Source organism: Pezoporus flaviventris, unplaced genomic scaffold, assembly GCF_033815535.1.
Source record: "Pezoporus flaviventris isolate CSIRO_AGI_PZ_B2104156 unplaced genomic scaffold, CSIRO_AGI_Pfla_v1 ptg000080l, whole genome shotgun sequence".
Lineage (NCBI taxonomy): Eukaryota > Metazoa > Chordata > Aves > Psittaciformes > Psittacidae > Pezoporus > Pezoporus flaviventris.
The window spans coordinates 956,594-977,311 of record NW_026892628.1 but is presented as its reverse complement, the minus strand read 5'-3'; the positions used below and the strand labels follow the sequence as shown (position 1 = coordinate 977,311).

Sequence of the window (20,718 nt, the reverse complement as noted above, 5' to 3'; positions counted from 1 at the left end):
GTGGGGCCAGCTCAGCCCATCCCACCCTGCCGTGCCAGGTGAGTAATGCCTGGGCCGTGCTCCCAAAGACCTTTGAGCTGTCTGTGGCCTTGAGATGGGTGCTGGGCACAGCCTTGACCTCCCCCAGGCAGGACATTGGGCCAGGATGTGGCCACTGCCCCTTTCCAGGTACCTTCAGCTGTGGGACCGCATTGGGATGGAGGGACCACGGCTCCCCCAGGCTCTGCCACCAGGCAGCGTCCCCCAGGGACTCATTGCACCTCAATGGGTGCTGGTCCTGGCTCCTCTCGGTCCTTTCCCTGCTTCCAGCACATCCCAGGGGGGTCCTGGGCTGCCCAGACCCTTGGCAGCTCCTGGGAGGGATCCTGGGCTTGAGGAACAGCAAGGACGGGGACCTGAGGGACACGGGGTTGGGGACATCCAGTCTGGAGATGGGACCTCTCCTCTGGGGGCATGGGCTACGGGGGCCTGTCCTTGAGGCTCTGGTCCCCTGGGACACCCCGCTCTGGGGACACGGCCCCTGGGACCTCCAGTCTCATGTTTAGAGCCACCCCTCTGTCACCAGCGTCCCTTATCTGGGGATGGCAGAGGGATGGATCCCGATGGGAACAGCACCAGCCATGCCGGGGGCAGGTACCCCCATCCCTGCCCAGGGCTCCCAGCAGACTGGGCCATTTAAGCTGATTAAACCACTTAATGGGGCCCGGTGGAGCATCACCAGGGATGGAGCCCATGGAGGGGGAGGACTCCCAGACAAGGCCGTGTCCCAGGATGCCGATCCCCTCGGGGTGCAGAACCGGGAATCCTGCAGAAGCGCTCCAAAAGAGGCTTTTGCTGCCCCCCACATGGGCAGATTTAGCAGGGAAAGGGGTGGCGAAGGCGACGGCGGGGTTGGGCCCAGTGTCCAGATGTCCCCAACCCCAGGCACACGTGCACCCCATCAGCAGCTGAAAGGGGAACAGGAACCGTGCGCTGCTGCGGTCACCCCGGGGGCCCTCACACATGTCCCTGCTCCGGGATGCTGCTGCCCATGGGTGCTGTGTCCCTGCTGTCAGAGGAAGCACCTCAGCCCTCAGCTACTGAAAGGGAGCAGGGTGAAGGAGGGGGCCGGGGTGCATTAAAATAACCGCGCTGGGAGAGGTGTCCATGGCAGGATGTGAGCGGAGAATGTGCGTGTCCCTGTCCCAGCCATGGCCGGACCCACGGAGCCCACATCCATGGGGAGCGCCCATCCCTGTCCCCTCTGTGCTGGGGTCATCACAGGAGCATCACTGGTCAGGGGTGATGTAGATGCTGTCCTGGCAGAGGCTCAGTGCGTTGACATAGACGGGCTGGTCCCAGACGTCCTCGCTCCGCGGGGAACACTCATCACCCACCGGGACCTGCGGGCTGGGACACGGAGGTGGCACCCGCTGCCCCGGCCGTGGCATGGGCCCCGTGGGGATGGGACGTGTGGGGTAGGGTAGAATGGGACAAGTTGGGATGGGATGACATGGCATGGCATAGCATGGGATGGGATGAGACAGGATGGATGGGAATGGGCTGGACAGGGTGAGATGGCACAGCATGGCATGGGATGGGATGGGACAGGATGGATGGGAATGGACTGGGCAGGGTGAGATGCCACAGCACAGCATGGGATGGGACAGGATGGATGGGGATGGACTGGGCAGGGTGAGATGGCACAGCACGGCATGGGATGGGATGGGACAGGATGGATGGGAATGGACTGGGCAGGGTGAGATGCCACAGCACGGCATGGGATGGGACAGGATGGATGGGAATGGACTGGGCAGGGTGAGATGCCACAGCACGGCATGGGATGGGACAGGATGGATGGGAATGGACTGGGCAGGGTGAGATGCCACAGCACGGCATGGGATGGGACAGGATGGATGGGAATGGACTGGGCAGGGTGAGATAGCACAGCACGGCATGGGATGGGATGGGACAGGATGGATGGGGATGGACTGGGCAGGGTGAGATAGCACAGCATGGCATGGGATGGGACAGGATGGATGGGAATGGATTGGGCAGGGTGAGATGGCACAGCACGGCATGGGATGTCATGGCACGGGAGTGCAGGGCATGGTTCAGCACAGCGCAGGAAGGGACGGGACACACCTGGAGCAGCCGGTGCCGGCTCCAGAACCTCACCTGTGCCGCTGCCATCCCGGGGTCCATCCCTGCGCGGTGGCTGTGGCTCTGCGGGGGCTCACGAGCACGTTCTCATAGTCCGGCGCGGAGCCATCGGTGCCGTCGATGCCATCGGCCCTGCTGACGTACCGGGGCTGCCCGTGCGCAGCCACCGCGTCCCACTTCGCCCCCCCGACGCCGGCGGCCGCCGCTCTCCTCCGGTGCCAAACCACGGCGGCCACCGCCAGCGCCAGGGCCACGACAGCCGCGGCCGCGGCCGCTCCGGCCGCCAGCACCGCTCGGCCCCGGCACTCGGAGCCGTGGAAGTGGGTAACGTTGAAGCGGCCGCGCTGGGGGTCGAGGCAGTGGCAGCGGCAGGCGGCGGGGGAGCAGGCGCAGGGGTCCAGGACGGTGCCCACCACATCGCAGCGGCACGGCACGGCCAGGAAGCGCAGCCGGGGCTGGAAGGCGGAGCGGGGCACGGCGGGGAGGGGGTTCCCGTCCAGCCACAGGCTCTCCAGGGCCGTGCTGTTGGCGAAGAAGCCGTCGGGCAGGTCCCGCAGGCGGTTGTGCCGCAGCAGGAGCTTCCGCAAGCCCCGCGCCCCGCTCAGGAACGGGGCCGGCAGCTCCCGCAGCGCGTTGTGGGACAAGTCCAGCTCCTCCAGCCCCGGCTCGACGCGGGACGAGGGGCTCAGGGCTTCGATGCCGTTGTGGTCCAGCCACAGCCGCTGCTGCCGCTGGAAGAGGCCCCAGTCCAGCTTGGCGCAGTGAGGGATGGTTTGGGTCAGATTGAGCTCAAGGGGGGCGTCCGGCGGCACGGTGAAGCAGGGGGACGCGGGGGGCGTGGGGGACACAGGGGACAGGGGGGACGTGGGGCACAGCAGCAGCAGCAGCACAAAGGGGGCCATCGGGTGCCCCATGGCCCCTACAGGTACCTGGGTGGGAAACGAGGGGTCAGCAAGACCCCAGTTCTCACTGAGCCTGCCTGTTACCCCTCCCAGTACAAACCAGTGCAGCCCAGTTTGGCACCCACCCCTCTCCCGCTCTGCCCAGGCAGGGCAGCACCCGGGGGTCCCAATGGGTGGTGTGTGTGTGTCCATCCCCAGCACCCAACTCGCCTGCACTCCGGCCGCTCCTCCGCAGGGCACAGAAGAGGAACAGGCGGGTCCCATCCTGTGACAGGATGCAGCCGGACCCGGGGGCTGTCTCAGGGTTTGGGGTGGTGTTGCTGGGTGCTGAGCACCCCAATGGCCCCGCCTGTCAGTACCGTGTGCCCTGGCTCCGTCACCTCCGCGGGCACACGCGTGGGGACACACGGACACACACACGCATGTGCTGCTGCACGCTCGCACATACATGTCAGTGCACATGTGCTGGGTGCTGAACACGCTCGCAGGTACACATGGGCACATGTGCACAGACGCCGGCTCAGTGAAGCGGGTTTGGGGGGGATGCCAGGGTCTCAGTGATGTGTTGGGGGAATTCGTGTAGGGGCCCGGCTAGGATCGGACCCTCCCGGGGTGCTGGCACCCGTGGGGGGCTCTGTTTGGGGTACACTGTGGGGAGGGGACCCCCCCTTGCAAAGGGACCCCGGGGCTGGGTGACTCCATGCATGGTTTGTGTCCGTGTCCGCATCCCGGTGTTCCCCATGCCCACATCCCCCTGTGCCTCCCTCTCAGTGTCCTGTGCCCCTCAAGCCCCCCACGTCTGTGTCCATCCCCCCCCATTCCCGAGTCCCCCCCCCCATCCGCGTCCTTCTGCCTTCACCGTGCCCATGTCCCCCCCTCGCGTCCGTGTCCCTCCATTACCACCGCGTCCCTCCCCACCCCCGCTGTCCGTGTCCCTCTCGTAGCCACCCCCTCGTGTCCGTGCCCTCCGAGAACACCGTGTCCGTACCTCCCCCCCCCCCCCCGGTGTCCGTGTCCCCCCATCTCCCTTCCGTGTCCCACCCCTCGTGTCCGCGTCCCCCCCATCCACCATCCCCCTGCCCACCCCCACCCTCCGTGTCCCTCCGTGCCCACCCCCCCTCCCCCTCGCCTCCCCTGTGGCTGCGCCCACCCCGTCGCATCCCTCTCCCCCCCCCCCCATAACGCCGTCGGTCCCCACCACCCTTCGCCATCGCCCTTTTAAGAGCGGCGGGCGCGGGCGTCGCTGCTGGAACAGCCGCGCGGGGGGAGGCGGCGCGGCGGTTTCAAGCTCCCCCGCGGGCGCGCGGCCGGAGCCGCCGGGGCCGGGGCCGGGGCCGGGATGGCGGCGGGGGGGGCCCGGGAGCGGGGCCGGGGCCGGGGCCGCTGACAGCCGGGGCCGCGCCGCCGCCGCAGCATGTACGGGAAGGGCAAGGGCTCCGGCGTGCCCTCGGACGGACAGGCCCGGGAGAAGTGAGTGCGGCCCCGGGCCGCGGCCCCGCAACTTTGGCCGGGGGAGCGGGCACGGAGGGGATGGCGATGGCGATGGGGGGGGGGATGCCGGGGGGCGGGCGGACCCCCACGGCCCCGCCCCGCCGGGGAGCCCCGGCTGAGCCGGGCACCGGGAGCCGCGGGGTGACCCGGGCCAAGGGACACCCCCCCCCCCCCCCCCCCCCCGGCCCCGTCCGGGCACCGGGAGCCGCTCCCCGCCGCGTTCCCCGCCGCCGGCGGTGATGGAGCGGCCCCCGCCGCGCCTCCGGTCCCGTCGGACGCGGGACCAGCCCTGAGTCATTGCCAGCCACGGGACCCGCGGTGGCCCCCGCCGGGCCATGGGGCCGGGTGGGACCCGCGGTCCCCGCATCCCCCTCGCGGGGAGCTGACATCGCTCCCGCTCCGTCCTGACCGGGGAGCGGGGTCCCCGCTTTCGGGGTCTGCGGCTGTCGGGGGGGTGTCGTGTCCGTCCCGTCCCGTCCCCCCCCCCCGCGGCCATGGGGGTGTCCTCCGGTCCCTGACCCCCGTGTCCCGGTCCCCGTCCCCGCAGGCTGGCGCTGTACGTCTATGAGTACCTGCTGCACGTGGGGGCCCAGAAATCAGCCCAGACCTTCCTGTCCGAGGTAAGAGATGGAGGGGGGAACACACGCACACATACACACACACAAACCCCTCCCGATCCCCCCCTCCATCCCATGGGATTGGGGGGCCCGGAGCCCATCCCCGCGGTGTCAGGCCTGCCGGTGCCAAGCCTGACCCCGCATCCCTCCCCACAGATCCGATGGGAGAAGAACATCACGTTGGGAGAGCCCCCCGGCTTCCTGCACTCCTGGTGGTGGTGAGTCGGGGATGGACCCCCCCCCTTCCCTTCACTTCCCTTCCCATGGGGCTGAGCTGGGGGCTGCTCTGCCCCCCCCACTGCCACCACATCACCTCGTACCCCATAAACCTGCCGCTCTGCTTTTCCCATCAGCGATTTGCCCCCCCGGCCCCTCCAGATGGATCCAATTTGGCACCAAGCATGGGGCGGGAGGGGGCTCCCGGTATGGGGCTTGTACCCGCACCCGGGGGGGGGCCAGGAGATCACCCCTGGGATAGGGGATGCTGGGGAGGGGGGGAACCCCTCGTGCAGTGGGGGTGCAGGATGCGGCCGTGCCACGGTTTGGCCATTGCCAAGAAGTGATTTGTGGGGGGGGCACAGCTCCCTCCTGGCCATTAACCCTCCCGCTGCCAGCACCCCCAAAGCAGGGGGGAGCACCCATGAATAGCGCTGTGGTCCCATCCCTATACCCAGCCCTGCAGCCGGGGTGGGGGGGGCGCGGGCAGTGGGACCCCCCCAATCCCATCCAGCCCCGGGATGCTGCAGCCTGATGTAAAGTCCCAGGAATTTGGGCTCTGGCCGTAGCGACCGTTTCCAGGGAAAACAGGAGGCAGCGGCGGAGCTGGGAGGCCCCAACACACACGGGGAGGGGGGAGGACGGACATGGACACGCACAGGGACATTGGGGGGGTTCTGACCCGTTGTGTCCCCCCATCCCTCACTCCAGTGTGTTCTGGGACCTGTACTGCGCCGCTCCCGACCGCAGGGAGACCTGTGAGCACTCCAGCGAGGCCAAAGCCTTCCATGACTACGTGAGTACCGTGGGGCTGGGGGGGGGGTTCTGTGCCCACTGTGACACCCCCGGACCCAGCACACCAGGGGTTAACACCCGGCCCCAGCCCCTGACCTATTTGCAGGGGGATGAAGGGGGGGGTTAATCCCTGGGGGCCTGGCTCAGCCCCCCCCTGCATCCAGCCCCATCCCGTGGATCGCATCCTGTAACCGGTTCCTGCTTCCCAACTGGAGGCACCCCAGAGGGTTTGGGGTGTCCCGTCCCCCCCCACCACCTCACCCAGTGCTCCAGGACCAGTGTGGTCATGGGGTTCAGTGGGACACCCCCACTGCTGCCGGGGGTGGCAGGAGGAGAACTGGGTCCTGGGGACTGGCTGTAGGGGGCACCGTGCCTTGGGATGGGGCTGGTGAATGATCCTGGGGTGTGGGATGCCATGGGGTCTGTGGTGCTGTGGGATGCAGGATGCTGTGTGGTCCATGGTGCTGTGGGATGCCGGGTGCTGTGTGGTTCATGGTGCTGTGGGATGCAGGATGCTGTGTGGTCCATGGTGCTGTGGGATGCAGGGTGCTGTGGGGTCCATGGCAGTGTGGGATGCAGGATGCTGTGGGGTCCATGGCGCTGTGGGATGCAGGATGCTGTGTGGTCCATGGTGCTGTGGGATACAGGATGCTGTGTGGTCCATGGTGCTGTGGGATACAGGATGCTGTGGGGTCCATGGTGCTGTGGGATGCAGGATGCTGTGTGGTCCATGGCAGTGTGGGATGCAGGATGCTGTGGGGCCCATGGCAGTGTGGGATGCGGGATGCTGTGGGGTCCATGGCAGTGTGGGATGCGGGATGCTGTGGGGTCCATGGCAGTGTGGGATGCAGGATGCTGTGGGGTCCATGGCGCTGTGGGATGCAGGATGCTGTGGGGTCCATGGCAGTGTGGGATGCAGGATGCTGTGGGGTCCATGGTGCTGTGGGATGCAGGATGCCTGTGGGGTCCATGGCGCTGTGGGTTGCAGGATGCTGTGGGATACGTGATGCTGTGGCATGCAGGATGCTGTGGGATGAAGAAGGCTGTGGGATGCAGGATGCTGTGGGATGCGGGATGCTGCAGGTCAGGCGGTGCCATTCTGTGTGGGATACATGGTGCTGTGCAGTAGGGGGTGCTGATGGCTGCAGGATGCCATGGTACCCATGGCACTGTGGGATGCAGGATGCTGTGGGATCCATGGCGCTGTGGGATGCAGGTTGCCACAGGGCACACATTGCCCTGACCCTCTCCCCCATCCCCCTGGAGAGGGGCTGGAGCTGCCCCCCCATCCCTGGGTTCTCAGCCCCCCCCCACCCAGCAGCACCCATCGCTGCAGGGGGGGTGCCTGTGGGTGCGTGTGGCTGTGCCAGCGTGGGGGGGGCTGCAGCAGCCCCCCCCCGGCCCCCGGCGCTGTGCAGCGCTGATTTCCATGCTGGAATTAATGAGGCTGCCGGTGCGGTGACGCCGAGGACGCGGCGCGGGTCAGGCAGCGTTGCCATGGCGCTGGTGCCTGGCAGGCAGCGCTGGGGACCCATGGGGGGAGCCCCCCTGCACCCCCCCCCCCCCAGTGCACCCCCACCCCGTGAACCCCTATCCTGGGGTCCTCACTGCAGTGAAAGCGGTACCCATGGGGTGAACTGGGGGTCCCGCCATGGAGCCCCTCACCTCACCCCCATGGGCGCTGCTAAGCGGCCCCCCCACAGTGCACATGGGACCCCCTCCCCCCATGAGCATCGTGGGGATGAGGACCCCATCACTTGGGGGGCTGGCAGTGGGGACAAATGGTGGCAGCAGCCGGCCCCATGCTGGGGACTGGGGTACCCTGGGGTGCATCGGTGTGGGGAGTCCCGTCCCCCCCAGCCTGCACCCCCCCATGTGTGTGTCCCCCCCCCATTTTCTCCCTCCTGACCTTGAGCCTGCAGGAGGAGCCAAAACTCCCCAACCTGTTGCCATGGCAACTCTGCTTTGCATCACTGAGTGATGGGGGGGCAGTTCAGTCCCTGCCATGGGGGGGGCAGCACCGTCCCCTCTGTGGGGCTGGAGCTGGGGGGCAGCGGTGGCCCCACTGTGGGGTGTGTGTGGGGGGGGCCTCTGCCTTGGCTCTGTCCCCAGGGTTGGGACAGGGATTGTGCCTGCCCCCAGGCAAAGGCTGCCCGGCCCCCCTGGGCAGCGCTGTCCTGGACCCATGGCCATGGGTTGATGCTGGACATGGACACAGCCATGGGGTGATGCTGCTGCCATCCCACCCTTCACCCCTCCTGGCAACCCTGGGTGATGGGGAAGGACCCCTGGGACCTGAGACCTGTCCCCTGTGCTGTGCCAGGGTGGGCACTGTGATGGCTCCATGATGAGCACCACGATGGGTGCTATGGTGGGACCATGGTGGGTGCTATGGTGGGACCATGATGGGTGCTGTGATGGGACCATGATGAGCGCTGTGGTGGGACCATGATGGGTGCTATGGTGGGACCATGATGGGTGCTATGGTGGGACCATGATGAGCACTGTGGTGGGACCATGATGGGTGCTATGGTGGGACCATGATGAGCGCTGTGGTGGGACCATGGTGGGTGCTATGGTGGGACCATGATGGGTGCTATGGTGGGACCATGATGAGCGCTGTGGTGGGACCATAATGGGTGAATGGGTGCTATGGTGGGACCATGATGGGTGCTATGGTGGGACCATGATGAGCACTGTGGTGGGACCATGATGGGTGCTATGGTGGGACCATGATGGGTGCTATGGTGGAACCATGATGAGCACTGTGGTGGGACCATGATGGGTGCTATGGTGGGACCGTGATGGGTGCTGTGGTGGGACCGTGATGGGTGCTGTGGTGGGACCGTGATGGGTGCTGTGGTGGGATCACCATGGGTGCTGTGGTGGGACTGTGGTGTGCTCCATGGTGGGCACTCTGATAACCATGCGTGTCCCATGTGTGACCCATGTACATAGCATGACCCGTGTACATACCACGACCCATGTGCCCAGATGGGGGTCTCGCCCTCCCCATCCCCGTTTCCACACCAGCAGCCCCCACGGGTGCCCCATCCCCATCACCCATCAGTGGTGATGCCGCCCCTCTCCAAACACATCCAAGCCCCCCCCCGCGGGGCTGGGGGCAGCCATGGGGCGCTGCAGGGCCCCCCGGGTGGAGGGGGCAGCTCCAGGTCCGTCCGTCCCCCCCCTTCTCCTCCTCCCCTACAAATTGGAACCAGTTGTGGAGGGGCCGAGCCGGTTTCCGGCGCATTCCTTCCCTGCGCGGCTCCCCTCGCATGGGGCCGGCAGCGAGAGGGGCCCGCGCCCCCCGCCCCGGGATGGGGACCCCCCCGCTCGGCTCGGGGGGAGCAGGACGGGGTCTTTCAGGGCACAGCCGCTGCGGTGCTGACCCCCCCCCCCCCCCCCTTTCCCCGCAGAGCGCGGCGGCGGCTCCCAGCCCGGTGATGGGGAACCTGCCCCCCGGTGACGGCATCCCGGGGGGGCCCATGGCCCCCGCCTTCTTCCAGGTACCGTGTGTGTGTGTGTGTGTGTGTGTGTGTGCTGAGAGAACACGTGTGTGCGTGTCCTTAGTGTGTGCCTGTCCTTAGCGTGTGCGTGTCATTAGTGTGTGAGTGTCCTTAGTGTGTGAGTGTCCTTAGCGTGTGCGTGTCCTTAGTGTGTGCCTGTCCTTAGCGTGTGCGTGTCATTAGTGTGTGAGTGTCCTTAGTGTGTGAGTGTCCTTAGCGTGTGTGTGTCATTAGTGTGTGCGTGTCCTTAGTGTGTGCGTGTCATTAGTGTGTGAGTGTCCTTAGCATGTGCATGCACTCAGTGTACGTGTCCTTAGCATGTGCGTGTCCTTAGTGTGTGCATGTCCTTCATGTGTGCGTGTCCTTAGTGTGTTCATGCACTCAGCGTACGTGTCCTTAGTGTGTGCATGTCCTTCGTGTGTGCATGTCCTTAGCATGTGCATGCACTCAGTGTACGTGTCCTTAGCGTGTGCATGTCCTTAGTGTGTGCATGCACTCAGTGTACGTGTCCTTAGCATGTGCGTGTCCTTCGTGTGTGCCTGTCCTTAGTGTGTGCATGCACTCAGTGTACGTGTCCTTAGTGTGTGCATGTCCTTCGTGTGTGCATGTCCTTAGCATGTGCATGCACTCAGTGTGCGTGTCCTTAGCGTGTGCATGTCCTTAGCGTGTGCATGTCCTTAGCGTGTGCATGTCCTTAGCATGTGCATGCACTCAGTGTACGTGTCCTTAGCGTATGCATGTCCTTAGCGTGCACATGTCCTTAGCATGCGCGTCTCCTTAGCATGTGCATGTCATTAGCATGTGCATGCATTCAGTGTACATGTCCTTAGCGTATGCATGTCCTTAGCGTGTGTATGTCCTTAGCGTGTGTATGTCCTTAGCGTGTGTGTGCTCAGTGTGCATGTTCTTAGCATGTGCATGCACTCAGTGTGAGTGTCCTTAGCATGTACATGTCATTAGCGCGTATGTGTCCTTAGTGTGTGTGCGCTCAGTGTGCATGTCCTTAGCATGTACATATCATTAGCGTGTGCATGTCCTTAGTGTGTATGTATCCTCAGCGTGTGCATGTCCTTAGCATGTGCATGCACTCAGTGTGCATGTCTTTAGCATGTACGTGTCCTTAGTGTGTGCGTGCACTCTGTGCGTGTCCTTAGCATGTGCATGTCCTTAGGGTGTGCATGTCCTTAGTGCGTGTATGTCCTTAGTGTGTATGTATCCTTAGTGTGTGCATGTCCTTAGTGTGTCCTTAGAGTGTACATGTCCTTAGCGTGTGCATGTCCTCAGCATGTGCATGTCCTTAGTGTGTATGTGTCCTTAGCGTGTGCATGTTCTTGCTGTGTGTGTCCTTAGAGTGTACATGTCCTTAGTGTGTGTATGTCCTTAGTGTGTGCGTGTCCTTAGTGTGTGCGTGTCCTTAGTTTGTGTGTGTCCTTAGCGTGTGCATGCTCTTAGCATGTGCGTGTCCTTAATGTCTGTCTACCTACGTGTATGCGTGCCCTTAGCGTGTGCGTGCAGCTGGGGGGGTATACATGACCCGGCCCCCCCCCCGCCCCACTCTGCCCCCTCCTGGGGCCAGCCCCACGTCCCGTGCGCCCCCCATGCCCCCCATCGGGGTGCCCCCCCGGCCCATAACCATGTTCTGTTTCTCTTGAAGGGACCCGCGGGCTCTCAGCCTCCGCCCCACAACCCCGGGCCCCCCCTGCTGGGGCCGCACAGCCAGGTAAGGCTGGGCCCCCCCCCCCCAGCGCCTGCAGGAGAGCCCCGGTCCCCCCCGGCCCCCTCCCGGCCCCGGCCCCCCCCAGGGTGATGCTGCCCCCCCCAGCCCCAGCTCACCCCATCCCTGCTCTGTCTCTTGCAGCCCTTCATGTCCCCCCGGTACCCCGGCGGCCCCCGGCCCCCGCTCCGGATGCCGAACCAGGTGAGGTGCTCAGAGATGGGACCCCCCCCATACCCCCCCCCCCCGCCCCCTACAGTGGGTGCAGACCCCTTTGGGGGGGGCCGCAGCTCCTCACGCGCTGTCCCCCCCCCCGCAGCCCCCAGTGGGTGTCCCGGGCTCGCAGCCGCTGCTGCCCAACGCCATGGACCCGGCGGTGCGGTCACAAGGTGAGTTGGGGGGGGGTCCCCTGTTTGTCCCCCCCCACCCCGCACACCCAGGTCGGTTATGGGGGGGGCTGTGGGGTCTCACGGCTCCTCCTCCTCTGCCCCCCCCCCTTTGCACAGGGCATCCTGGCATGGGGGGCCCGATGCAGCGCATGAACCCCCCCCGAGGCATGGCCGGCATGGCCCCCCAGGTGAGAGCGCAGGGATGCAGGGGTCGGGATGGGGATGGGGGGCAGGGACAGGGATGTCCCCGCTGACCCCCAGCTCTCCCTGCAGACCTATGGCAGCGGGATGCGGCCCCCCCCCAGCTCGCTGGCCGGCCCTGGCATGCCCACCATGAACATGTAAGAGACCCGGAACCCCCCCCGGATCTTCCCCCCCGCCCCGAGATCACCGGGACCCCCCCTCACCTCTCACCATTGCCTTCCAGGGGTCCCGGTGGCCGCGGGCCTTGGCCGAACCCCAACGCCAACTCCGTAAGTTGGGGGGGGGGGGGGGGGGTTGCAGGGGATGGGGCCATGGGGGTGCTGGCTCTGCCCCCCCCATGATGAACACATCCCCCCTTTCTGTCCCCCTAGATCGCCTACTCCTCCTCGTCCCCCGGGAACTATGTGGTGAGTATTGGGGTGCACTGGGGGGGGGGGGGGGGGCATGCTGGGGGTCCCCCCCTTTAACCCAGCTCCCTCCTTTCCCCCGCCCAGGGTCCTCCTGGGGGTGGTGGCCCCCCTGGCACCCCCATCCTGCCCAGCCCCGGAGGTGAGTGTCTGCAGGGAGCGGGATGGGGACATTATGGGGGGGGGGGGGGATTTGGGTGCCATTCTCACCCCCTCCATGTGTGTCCGCCCCCTCCAGACTCCACCAACTCCAGTGAGAACATGTACACCATGATGAACCCCATCGGGCCCGCGGGGACCCGGCCCAATGTGAGTGACAGCGATGGGGGGGGACGGGACACAGGGATGGGGATGGGGATGGGGGGGGGGGGGGGTCCCACATTGCTCACCCCCCACCCCCTTTTCCAGTTCCCGATGGGGCCCGGACCCGAGGGGCCCATGGGGGGCATGAGCGCGATGGAGCCGCATCACATGAATGGATCCTTAGGTGCGTGCCCCCCAACAGCCGCGGTCCGTGAGCGCCACCTGCGGGCGGCCGCGCTCGGTGCAGGGCCCCGCGGCGGCGACGGGATGGGAGGGGGGGGGGCATGGCCTGGGGGGGGGCATTGATGCGCTGCTTTGTCCCTGCAGGCTCCGGGGACATGGACGGGCTGCCAAAGGTGAGTGCGGGGACCCCGCCATGCACTGGGACCCCCCCCATCAATCCCATGTACTGGGACCCCAATTATGGGAAACACCACCCCCCCATACCTGGGACACATTTATTGTCCCCCCCCATGTACTGAACCCCCCCATGTACTGGGACACATTTATTGCCCCCCACCTTGTACTGGGACCCCATGTACTGAACCCCCCCATGTACTGAGACCCCATGTATTGAACCCTCCCATACCCTGGGACACATTTACTGCCCCCCCCATGTACTGGGACCCCATTTATTGACACCCCCCCATATTCTGGGACACATTTATTGCCCCCACCTTGTACAGGGACCCCATGTATTGACCCCCTCCCCCCCAATGTACTGGGACCCCATGAACCCCCCATATCCTGGGACACATTTATTGCCCCCCCCATGTACTGGGACCCCATTTATTGCCCCCCTCATATCCTGAGACACATTTATTGCCCCCTCCCCCCCCCCATGTACTGGCACCCCATGTATTGACCCCCCCCCCGTACCCTGGGACACATTTATTGCCCCCCTCCATGTACTGGGACCCCATGTATTGAACCCCCCCATACCCTGGGACACATTTATTGCCCTCCCCCCCCCCCCCATGTACTGGCACCCCACGTATTGACCCCCCCCATACCCTGGGACACATTTATTGCCCCCCTCCATGTACTGGGACCCCATTTATTGAGCCCCCAATGCACTGGCACCCCCGCCATGCACCATCCCCCCCTATTCCCCCCCTTTCTCCCCCTTCCCCAGAGCTCCCCCAGTAACCTGGGGGCCCTGAGCAACCCCCCCGGCACCCCCCGGGACGACGCGGACCTGAGCAGCAACTTCCTGAACCCCTTCCAAAGCGACAGCGTAAGGGACCCCCCCGGGGGGGGGGAACATTAAACCCCTTTGGTGAACCCCAATGATTGCAATGGGGGGTGGTTGCCCCCCCCAAGGACCCCCCCCATTCACTCCATGGTGTCTCCGGTCCCTGCAGTACTCGCCCAGCATGACGATGAGCGTGTGAGCCCCGCGAGGCCGGACCCCCCCCGGAATCCTCATCAGTGATCAATAATCAATGATCAATAATTATCAGTCACATTCCCCCCCCCCTCCCCTCCCCCCCCCCCCCCCCGCGAGAAAACACTAAACACAGAATGGGGACAATTGAAGAAGAATTAGGAATAAGTCACATGACTTATTTACTGCCCCCCCTCCCCGGCGCAGGGACCCCCCCTCTAGGGTGGGGGCAGGCACTGGGGGGCGGGGGGGGGCTTTGGAAGGGTGTTTTGTGCCCCCCCAAAACGTGGGGAGGGGGTTGGGGGGGGGTTATAACCCCCTCCCAGTGCCCCCCACCCCCACCCCAAGCCCTGCCAAAGCCCGGGAGGGGGGGGCACACCACCAGCACAGCCCCCCATCCCCCCCCAGTGGGGTTGCAACCCCCCCCCAAAGGCTGTGTTGGGGGTGGGGGGGCCCAAGCCATACCCCCCTCCCCATAGAGCACCCCCCCATGCTCTATAGGGCAGGCCCCAGTGCAGAGAGCAGCCCCCCCCCCCCAGCCCTGTCTGTGTGCTCAGCCAGCACTGTGACCCCCGGCCCCCCCCCCCGAGCGCCAGACCGGGCCCCCCCCCGGGACCACTTTAATATGAAGGAATTCTCTTTTTTTGTGTGGTTTTTTTGGGATTTTCGTTGGGATTTTTCCTCTTTTATAACAAAAACGACCTCAACCCCCTCTCCCCTCCCCCCCCCCCAAACTGCCGCCGCACCCCCGGGCCCCCTCCCTTGTACAGCCCCACGCCGGGGGGGGGCCCATTGTGCCCCCATAGCACCCACCATAGGCATAGTTGTTCTGTGTAGGGACCCCCCCCCCATTTCTATTGCCATTAGAGCCCCCGTTGCTTTATCAAAACTAAACGGGGGGGACCCCCCCCAAAAAAAAAAACAACAAAAAGAAGAAAATACACAAAAAAATACAACCCCCCCCCCCCCAAAATACAGCCCCCCCATCAATAAATGTCACTTGATTTTTTTTTCAGAGGATGCCAACGTTTTGCTTTTGGAGGGGGGGTCCCCCAAGAATGAGGCAACACCGGGGGGGGGTATCCGGGTTTATTGGGGGGTACAAAGCTTCACAGTGTCAATGGCATTGGGGCCGGGGAGCACCGGGGGGGGGACAGCCCCCCCCCCAGGACCCCCACATCCACCCCCCAGGAAGCTGCTCAAGGGGTCCTGGCGTTAGTCAGCCCCATCGATGTGCAGGGGGGTGCGGGGGGGCCCCGTCTGCGGCGCACAGGGGTGCCCATTGAGCTGGGTGGGTGCTGCCGGGGTCTTCTTGGGTGCTAGGGGACAGGCGGCCCCCCCCGGGCAGGAGCGCTTGGGGCTGGGCGCAGGGCGCTGCATCTTGTGCTCCAGCAGCATGTGGTTCTGGGGGGGCAGCCCCACGCAGGCCCTGGCACCGAGGGAGGAAATGGGGGGGGGGGGGGTGTCAAGGATGTGGCACCCAGTGACAGGGAAGGGTGATGGGACCCATGGTGCTGGGGGCAGCATTGGGTACCCAGGCGTTGGGTACCGGGGGCTGTGGGCATTGGGATGCTCTCACATTGGGCACCCCAAGATTGGGAAGCAGGGACCCATCCGCGCTGGGACCCGTTGGTGCTGGGCACTGCCAGCACTGGGACCATCATTTGGGCATCACGCACCAGGACACAGCGGTGCTGGGTGCTGGCACCCACGGGGTGGCACCAACCGGTGGCACTGAGCACCAGCACCAGCATCGGGCGTCCCAACCCCAAACTGGCTTTGCACACCCCATGCATGGGTGCTGGGCACCCGCAGGGACCCACTGGTGTTGGGCATCAAACACCAGGGCGCCCACAAGCCTCGGGAGAGGAGGGACGTGACCCCCACGAGGATGGGGACCCCCGGGTACCTCAGGATGTTCTCGATGCAGCTGCGCTGGCGGAAGAGCGCGTTGACGACGGGGGTGCCCTCGGGCACCAGCGGGGCCTTGCAGAGGAAGGCGACGATGGAGAGGACGCTGTGGAAGCCCTGGAACTCGGGGTCGGCCTCGGTGCAGAAGGTGACGCGCTGGCACAGCTCCGTCAGGATGGCCAGGTCCAGGATGATGGGGCTGGCCAGCAGCGAGTCCTGCGGGCACCAGGGCATGGGGAGGTGAGGTGGGGTCATGCCAACCCCCCCCCCTCGGGGACACCCCTGTGCCCCCCCCACCACGCACCTCACACGTGTTGTGGATGACGATGGTGTTGGTGCCGCCCATCATGATCTCCGACGTGTACTCATCCAGCGCGCGTTTGCTGTCCCCGACGTAGGGCACGTACTTGATCACCACCTGCGAAGCGACGTCGCCGTCACCACCACATCCCCCTCGTCCTCATCGTGTGGGTCCGGACCCCCAACTCACGCAGTGGTCGGGCTTGTCCTGGGGGCCATAGAGGATGGGGTTGGCCTGGACCGTGTCGTCCACCACGTTGCTCTTGGAGATCTCCTTGGAGCGGAACTGCTGCGGGGCCGAGAGGTTCTTCCCGTCGTTGTTCCCCAGGTGGTTGTAGCTCACGATGGACTTGGTCTGGGGGGGCGGTGGGCACAGGTCACCCCCATCACAGGCAGGTCCCCCCCACCACCACTACCGGCGCTGCCCCATCCCCACGTACCTTGAGCCCGGCGCCCACCAGGAAGTCCACGAGCACCGACTTGAGCTTGGTCTGACCCGACTTGAAGTCGTCGCCGCAGATGAAGACGCGGCGCTGGGCGGCCAGCTCCACGGCGCCGGGCACGAAGGTGTTCTGGGGGGAGCCGTTGATGTAGGCGCAGCCCTCCAGGATGCTGGCCACGGCGAAGAGCGTGGACGGGGACACCTCCAGGCCTCGCTGCGGGGACACGGGGCAGCTCAGCACCACCGGGGGCTGCCGGCACCCTCCCCGGGCCCTGCCCGTGGCCTGACCTCGATGGCCCGCAGCAGGTTGTCGGCGGTGTCGTTGAGCCCCGGCACCACGTCGCAGAAGCGCTCGGTGTTGGCCGTCCACAGGACGATGACTTTGTCCACGCCGCTGCTCTCCTTGAAGTCGCGGATGTCCCTGCGGATCTGCTCCACCTGGGACGGCACCGATGGGGATACGTCAGCACGGGGGCATCTCCCCCCCCAACCGTCACCTCTGTGTCCCCACCACCAGCGCCAGGACCTGCTCCGCCATGGACCCGCGCAGGACGTTGTCCGCCCGCTCCTCCTGGTTGGCAGCGATGAACTCGGGGATGTAGATGGAGGCTCGGGGCTTCATCTTCTCCATGTGGGGCCAGAGCTGCTCCTGCAGCGGCCAGTCCAGCACCTCCGCGCGCCGCATGGCCTCGGCCAGGTTCAGGGATGAGATGTCCCAGCCTGGGGGACAAGGGGTGACCCAACCGCTCAGGGTGCCCCATGGATGGGGGGTGTCCGTGTCTCCCCCCCCATACCCCACCTACCATCAAAGACGATGTCGTTGGGGTGCACCATGGGCAGCAGGTCCCGGAAAGGCACATAGACATCACCGGTGGGGCCAGAGCCCAGGCAGACGGTGGAGGCTTGGAGCAGGGAGCCATAGTAGTTGGCTTTCTGGGATGGAGAATGTGAGGATGAGCTGCTGGTGCAGGGAACGGGGTGCCCAGCACCCCCAAAGTGGGGTGCTGGGGCTTCAGACCACCTCTGCAGGGGCAGGGACGGGGATTGGGGTGCAGGACCCTGGTGCAGAGGGACCAGCTCCATGTCCTGATCCTTGTGGGATGCCGGGTGCTGGCGGGGGACACCCACCTTGCGGCCGGTCTTGGTCATCCAGGAGAGCCCCAGCCTGTTGGCCAGCACGGCCGCGGTCACCGTGGTGCCGTTGTTGCCCCCCCAGCCCACCAGCATCACCCCCAGGCGTGGGACCTGCCGCCCCGTGCGGAACGTGAACCGGGTCGAGCATGGACGCACCTACAGGATGGGGATGCGTGGGGATGGGGGGACTCCCCAAAACCCCTCCTGACCCCCCAAACCCCTTCCTGACCCCCCCAAACCCTGACAGCCCCCATCAACACCCGTCACCCTCCAAAACCCCTTCTGAGCCCCCCCAACCCCTACCAGCCCCCCAAGCCCCCTCCAGCCCCCCCCGTCCCCTGCATCCCCCGCCCCACCGCACCTTGGTGACGCCGTTCTCGCGGCAGACGTGCACGGCGCTGTACGTGTACTTGGCCTCGATGAAGTCCTTGCTGTACGTGACGTCGGGGCTCTCCACAAGGAATGCCTCTGCCATTGTTCCTGCAGCTGCAATAGGAGGAAATGGGTGTCAGCCCCGCGGGCCTGGCACGCCGGGACCCCGGCTCCCCCCTCCCTTGCTCTGGCCCCGCTCCGGGTCGGGCCGGTGGCACCGCGGCCCCGGGACACGGAGGACGGGGCGGGGGGGACACAAGGGAGTCATCGCCCAGGGCCCCCCCAGGACCCCATTGAGCCGCAGGAGGCGGAGGGCGCTGGGTCCCGTCCTGTCCCCGCTGTCTCCTCCCTAGGGCACAGGAGCGATCCCTGGGGACGGGAGGTGTCCGTGGAGCGGCGGAGGGGACACGGAGCGGTCCCGCACCCTGCGATGGGAGAGGGGACCCGGGGACAGAGGAGTCCGAGCGCCCCGGGGTGGCACCGGGGACCCGGGGGGACACGGAGCGGGGCCGCTCCCGCTGCCCGCAGGACCCCCCCCTCCTCCCGGGGCCGGGCACTCACCGGGGCGCGCTGGAGCCGGTGCCGGTGCGGGCCCCGCGGGGGATTGATGCGATCGCGGCTGCGGCCGCCGCGGCTCCCGCCGCTTAATCGGCTCCCAGGGCCCGCCCCCCCCCCCCCCCCCGGACCCGCCCCCCACAACCGGCCCCCGCGACCCCCCCGCACGTGCACCGCCACCCCCCATCACCCCCCCGGGACTCCCCCGGTCCCGGCCCCAAGGCACGTGCGGGGCGGCCCCTACCGGGGCTTGAGGGGGGGGGGGGTAACGGGAGCGGGAGGCGGCGGGGAGCGGGCGCTGACCCGGGAAGGGGAAGCGGCGGCGGGGCCGGGGCTCGGGCCGGGACCGGGACCGGGGGGTCCCGCTGCCGCCTTCCGGCCATTGAGCGCCCGGGGCCGGCGGCTTCCTGAGCTGCCGGAGCCCTGCGGCTTCCCACGGGCACCGGCCCGCGGGGCCGCTCCCACGGTGCTGCCCCGGCACCGGCACCGACACCGGCAGCCCCTGTGGGCACCCCAAAGGCGATAGCACCCTGCAGCCCCTGTGGGCACCCCAAAGGCACCGGCACCCCGCAGTCCCTATGGGCACCCAAAGGCGATAGCACCCTGCAGCCCCTGTGGGCACCCCAAAGGCAATGGCACCCTGCAGCCCCTATGGGCATCCCAAAGGCAATGGCACCCTGCAGCCCCTATGGGCACCCCAAAGGCGATAGCACCCTGCAGCCCCTATGGGCACCCCAAAGGCACCGGCACCCTGCAGCCCCTATGGGCATCCCAAAGGCAATGGCACGCTGCAGCCCCTATGGGCACCCCAAAGGCTATGACATCCTGCAGCCCCTATGGGCACCCCAAAGGCAATGGCACCCTGCAGCTCCTATGGGCACCCCAAAGGCGATGACATGCTGCAGCCCCTATGGGCACCCCAAAGGCAATGGCACCCTGCAGCTCCTATGGGCACCCCAAAGGCGATGACATCCTGCAGCCCCTATGGGCATCCCAAAGGCACCAGCAGCCTGCAGCCTCTATAGGCTCTCCAAAGGCACTGGCACCCCGCAGCCCCTATGGGCACCTCAAAGACAATAGCACCCTGCAGCCCCTATGGGTATCACAAAGTTGATGGCACCCTGCAGCCTCTATGGGGCTATGCAACCCCCACTCTGTCCCCATCCATCACCCCCAGCCCCGCAGCGCTGCCGGGGGGGGGGGGGGGAGCCGCCGGTCCCCGGGAGCCTGCACCCCACAAGTGTTCCCGGGGGGGCTGTTGCGGGGAAAGGGCAGCGCAGCAGCGGGGGCCGTGCCGGGGGCTCCGCTCCCTTTCAATGGGCTTCAAAGGAGCCCCCGGAGCAGGAGCAACGCCCGGGCGGCCCCGGCCCCTTCCCACCCTCGCTCTCCGCTCCCGCCGCCACCCAGCGCCTCGGGCCCGGGGAGGGGGGGACACGGACACCGCGTTGGGATGTGCCCAAACGGGACAGCCCCCGGGGGGCACCTGCCAGCGGCCGCGGTGGGGCCGGGGTACGGGCGAGGTGTGTGTGTGTGTGGGGAACACACGGGGAGGAGGCGTGCGGCCCCTTGGCCATGGAGGAACAATGATCCCTTGGTGCCGGGCTGGAGCGCGGACCGAGCCCCGCGCTGGAATGCCAATGCCTCAGCGAATTATTGAAACAAAAATAACATTTCTTTGTACAATAATCCCGGGCGGGGGGGGCGGCAGCGCTGCCAGGGGCCCACAACTGGTATTTTTCCACTGCTTTTCCTTCCCCCCCCCCTTTGCCCCCCTCCCATAACTCCCACCATTGTTCCTTCCCACACTCCCTTCCCACTCCTCCCACACTCGGCACCGCATGAGCAGGGCTCCCTTGTTCCCGCTCTCCCAACGTGTCCATGGGCCCGGAGCCCGGGGGCTGGCGGGGAGCCGCGGAGCCATAGCGACC

General features: G+C 66.4%; 3 protein-coding genes across 4 annotated transcripts in view; 1 reads left to right on the top strand and 2 right to left on the bottom strand.

Moving 5' to 3' along the window:
* ISYNA1 (inositol-3-phosphate synthase 1) overlaps nucleotides 1-18,992 on the bottom strand; it is a 146,713-nt gene extending 127,721 nt beyond the window's left edge. Inside the window, exons 1-11 of the mRNA XM_061474692.1 lie at nucleotides 18,797-18,992; nucleotides 18,225-18,349; nucleotides 17,858-18,019; nucleotides 17,533-17,662; nucleotides 17,256-17,449; nucleotides 17,018-17,167; nucleotides 16,728-16,943; nucleotides 16,478-16,642; nucleotides 16,292-16,405; nucleotides 15,986-16,203; nucleotides 15,261-15,505 (exon numbers count right to left, since the gene is read on the bottom strand). Coding sequence (XP_061330676.1) covers nucleotides 15,292-15,505; nucleotides 15,986-16,203; nucleotides 16,292-16,405; nucleotides 16,478-16,642; nucleotides 16,728-16,943; nucleotides 17,018-17,167; nucleotides 17,256-17,449; nucleotides 17,533-17,662; nucleotides 17,858-18,019; nucleotides 18,225-18,349; nucleotides 18,797-18,977 — 1,869 coding nt within the window. The 5' untranslated portion in view covers nucleotides 18,978-18,992 and the 3' untranslated portion in view covers nucleotides 15,261-15,291. The remainder of the gene's footprint in view (nucleotides 1-15,260; nucleotides 15,506-15,985; nucleotides 16,204-16,291; nucleotides 16,406-16,477; nucleotides 16,643-16,727; nucleotides 16,944-17,017; nucleotides 17,168-17,255; nucleotides 17,450-17,532; nucleotides 17,663-17,857; nucleotides 18,020-18,224; nucleotides 18,350-18,796) is intronic.
* LOC133280211 (uncharacterized) lies at nucleotides 462-3,854 on the bottom strand. Its single transcript, XM_061474703.1, has 2 exons — nucleotides 2,158-3,854; nucleotides 462-1,389 (listed from the first exon to the last, which is right to left on the bottom strand). Exons 1-2 carry the CDS (start codon nucleotides 3,546-3,548, stop codon nucleotides 1,269-1,271), a joined length of 1,512 nt encoding a protein of 503 aa, XP_061330687.1. The 5' UTR covers nucleotides 3,549-3,854; the 3' UTR covers nucleotides 462-1,268.
* On the top strand, nucleotides 4,353-14,249 carry SSBP4 (single stranded DNA binding protein 4). 2 transcript variants are annotated; one of them, XM_061474732.1, is made up of 18 exons: nucleotides 4,353-4,514; nucleotides 5,083-5,155; nucleotides 5,309-5,370; nucleotides 6,080-6,164; nucleotides 9,583-9,672; nucleotides 11,327-11,392; nucleotides 11,531-11,590; nucleotides 11,706-11,775; nucleotides 11,893-11,963; nucleotides 12,049-12,116; nucleotides 12,203-12,248; nucleotides 12,351-12,386; nucleotides 12,474-12,528; nucleotides 12,625-12,695; nucleotides 12,795-12,873; nucleotides 13,017-13,045; nucleotides 13,825-13,926; nucleotides 14,054-14,249. In XM_061474732.1, the coding sequence occupies exons 1-18, from the start codon at nucleotides 4,459-4,461 to the stop codon at nucleotides 14,081-14,083; spliced, it is 1,149 nt and encodes a 382-aa protein (XP_061330716.1). In that variant the 5' UTR covers nucleotides 4,353-4,458; the 3' UTR covers nucleotides 14,084-14,249. The 2 variants fall into 2 exon arrangements, with proteins under 2 accessions (XP_061330716.1, XP_061330717.1); XM_061474733.1 differs by lacking the exon at nucleotides 11,327-11,392 and having other exon boundaries at nucleotides 14,054-14,248.
* Nucleotides 18,993-20,718: the final 1,726 nt, after the last annotated feature.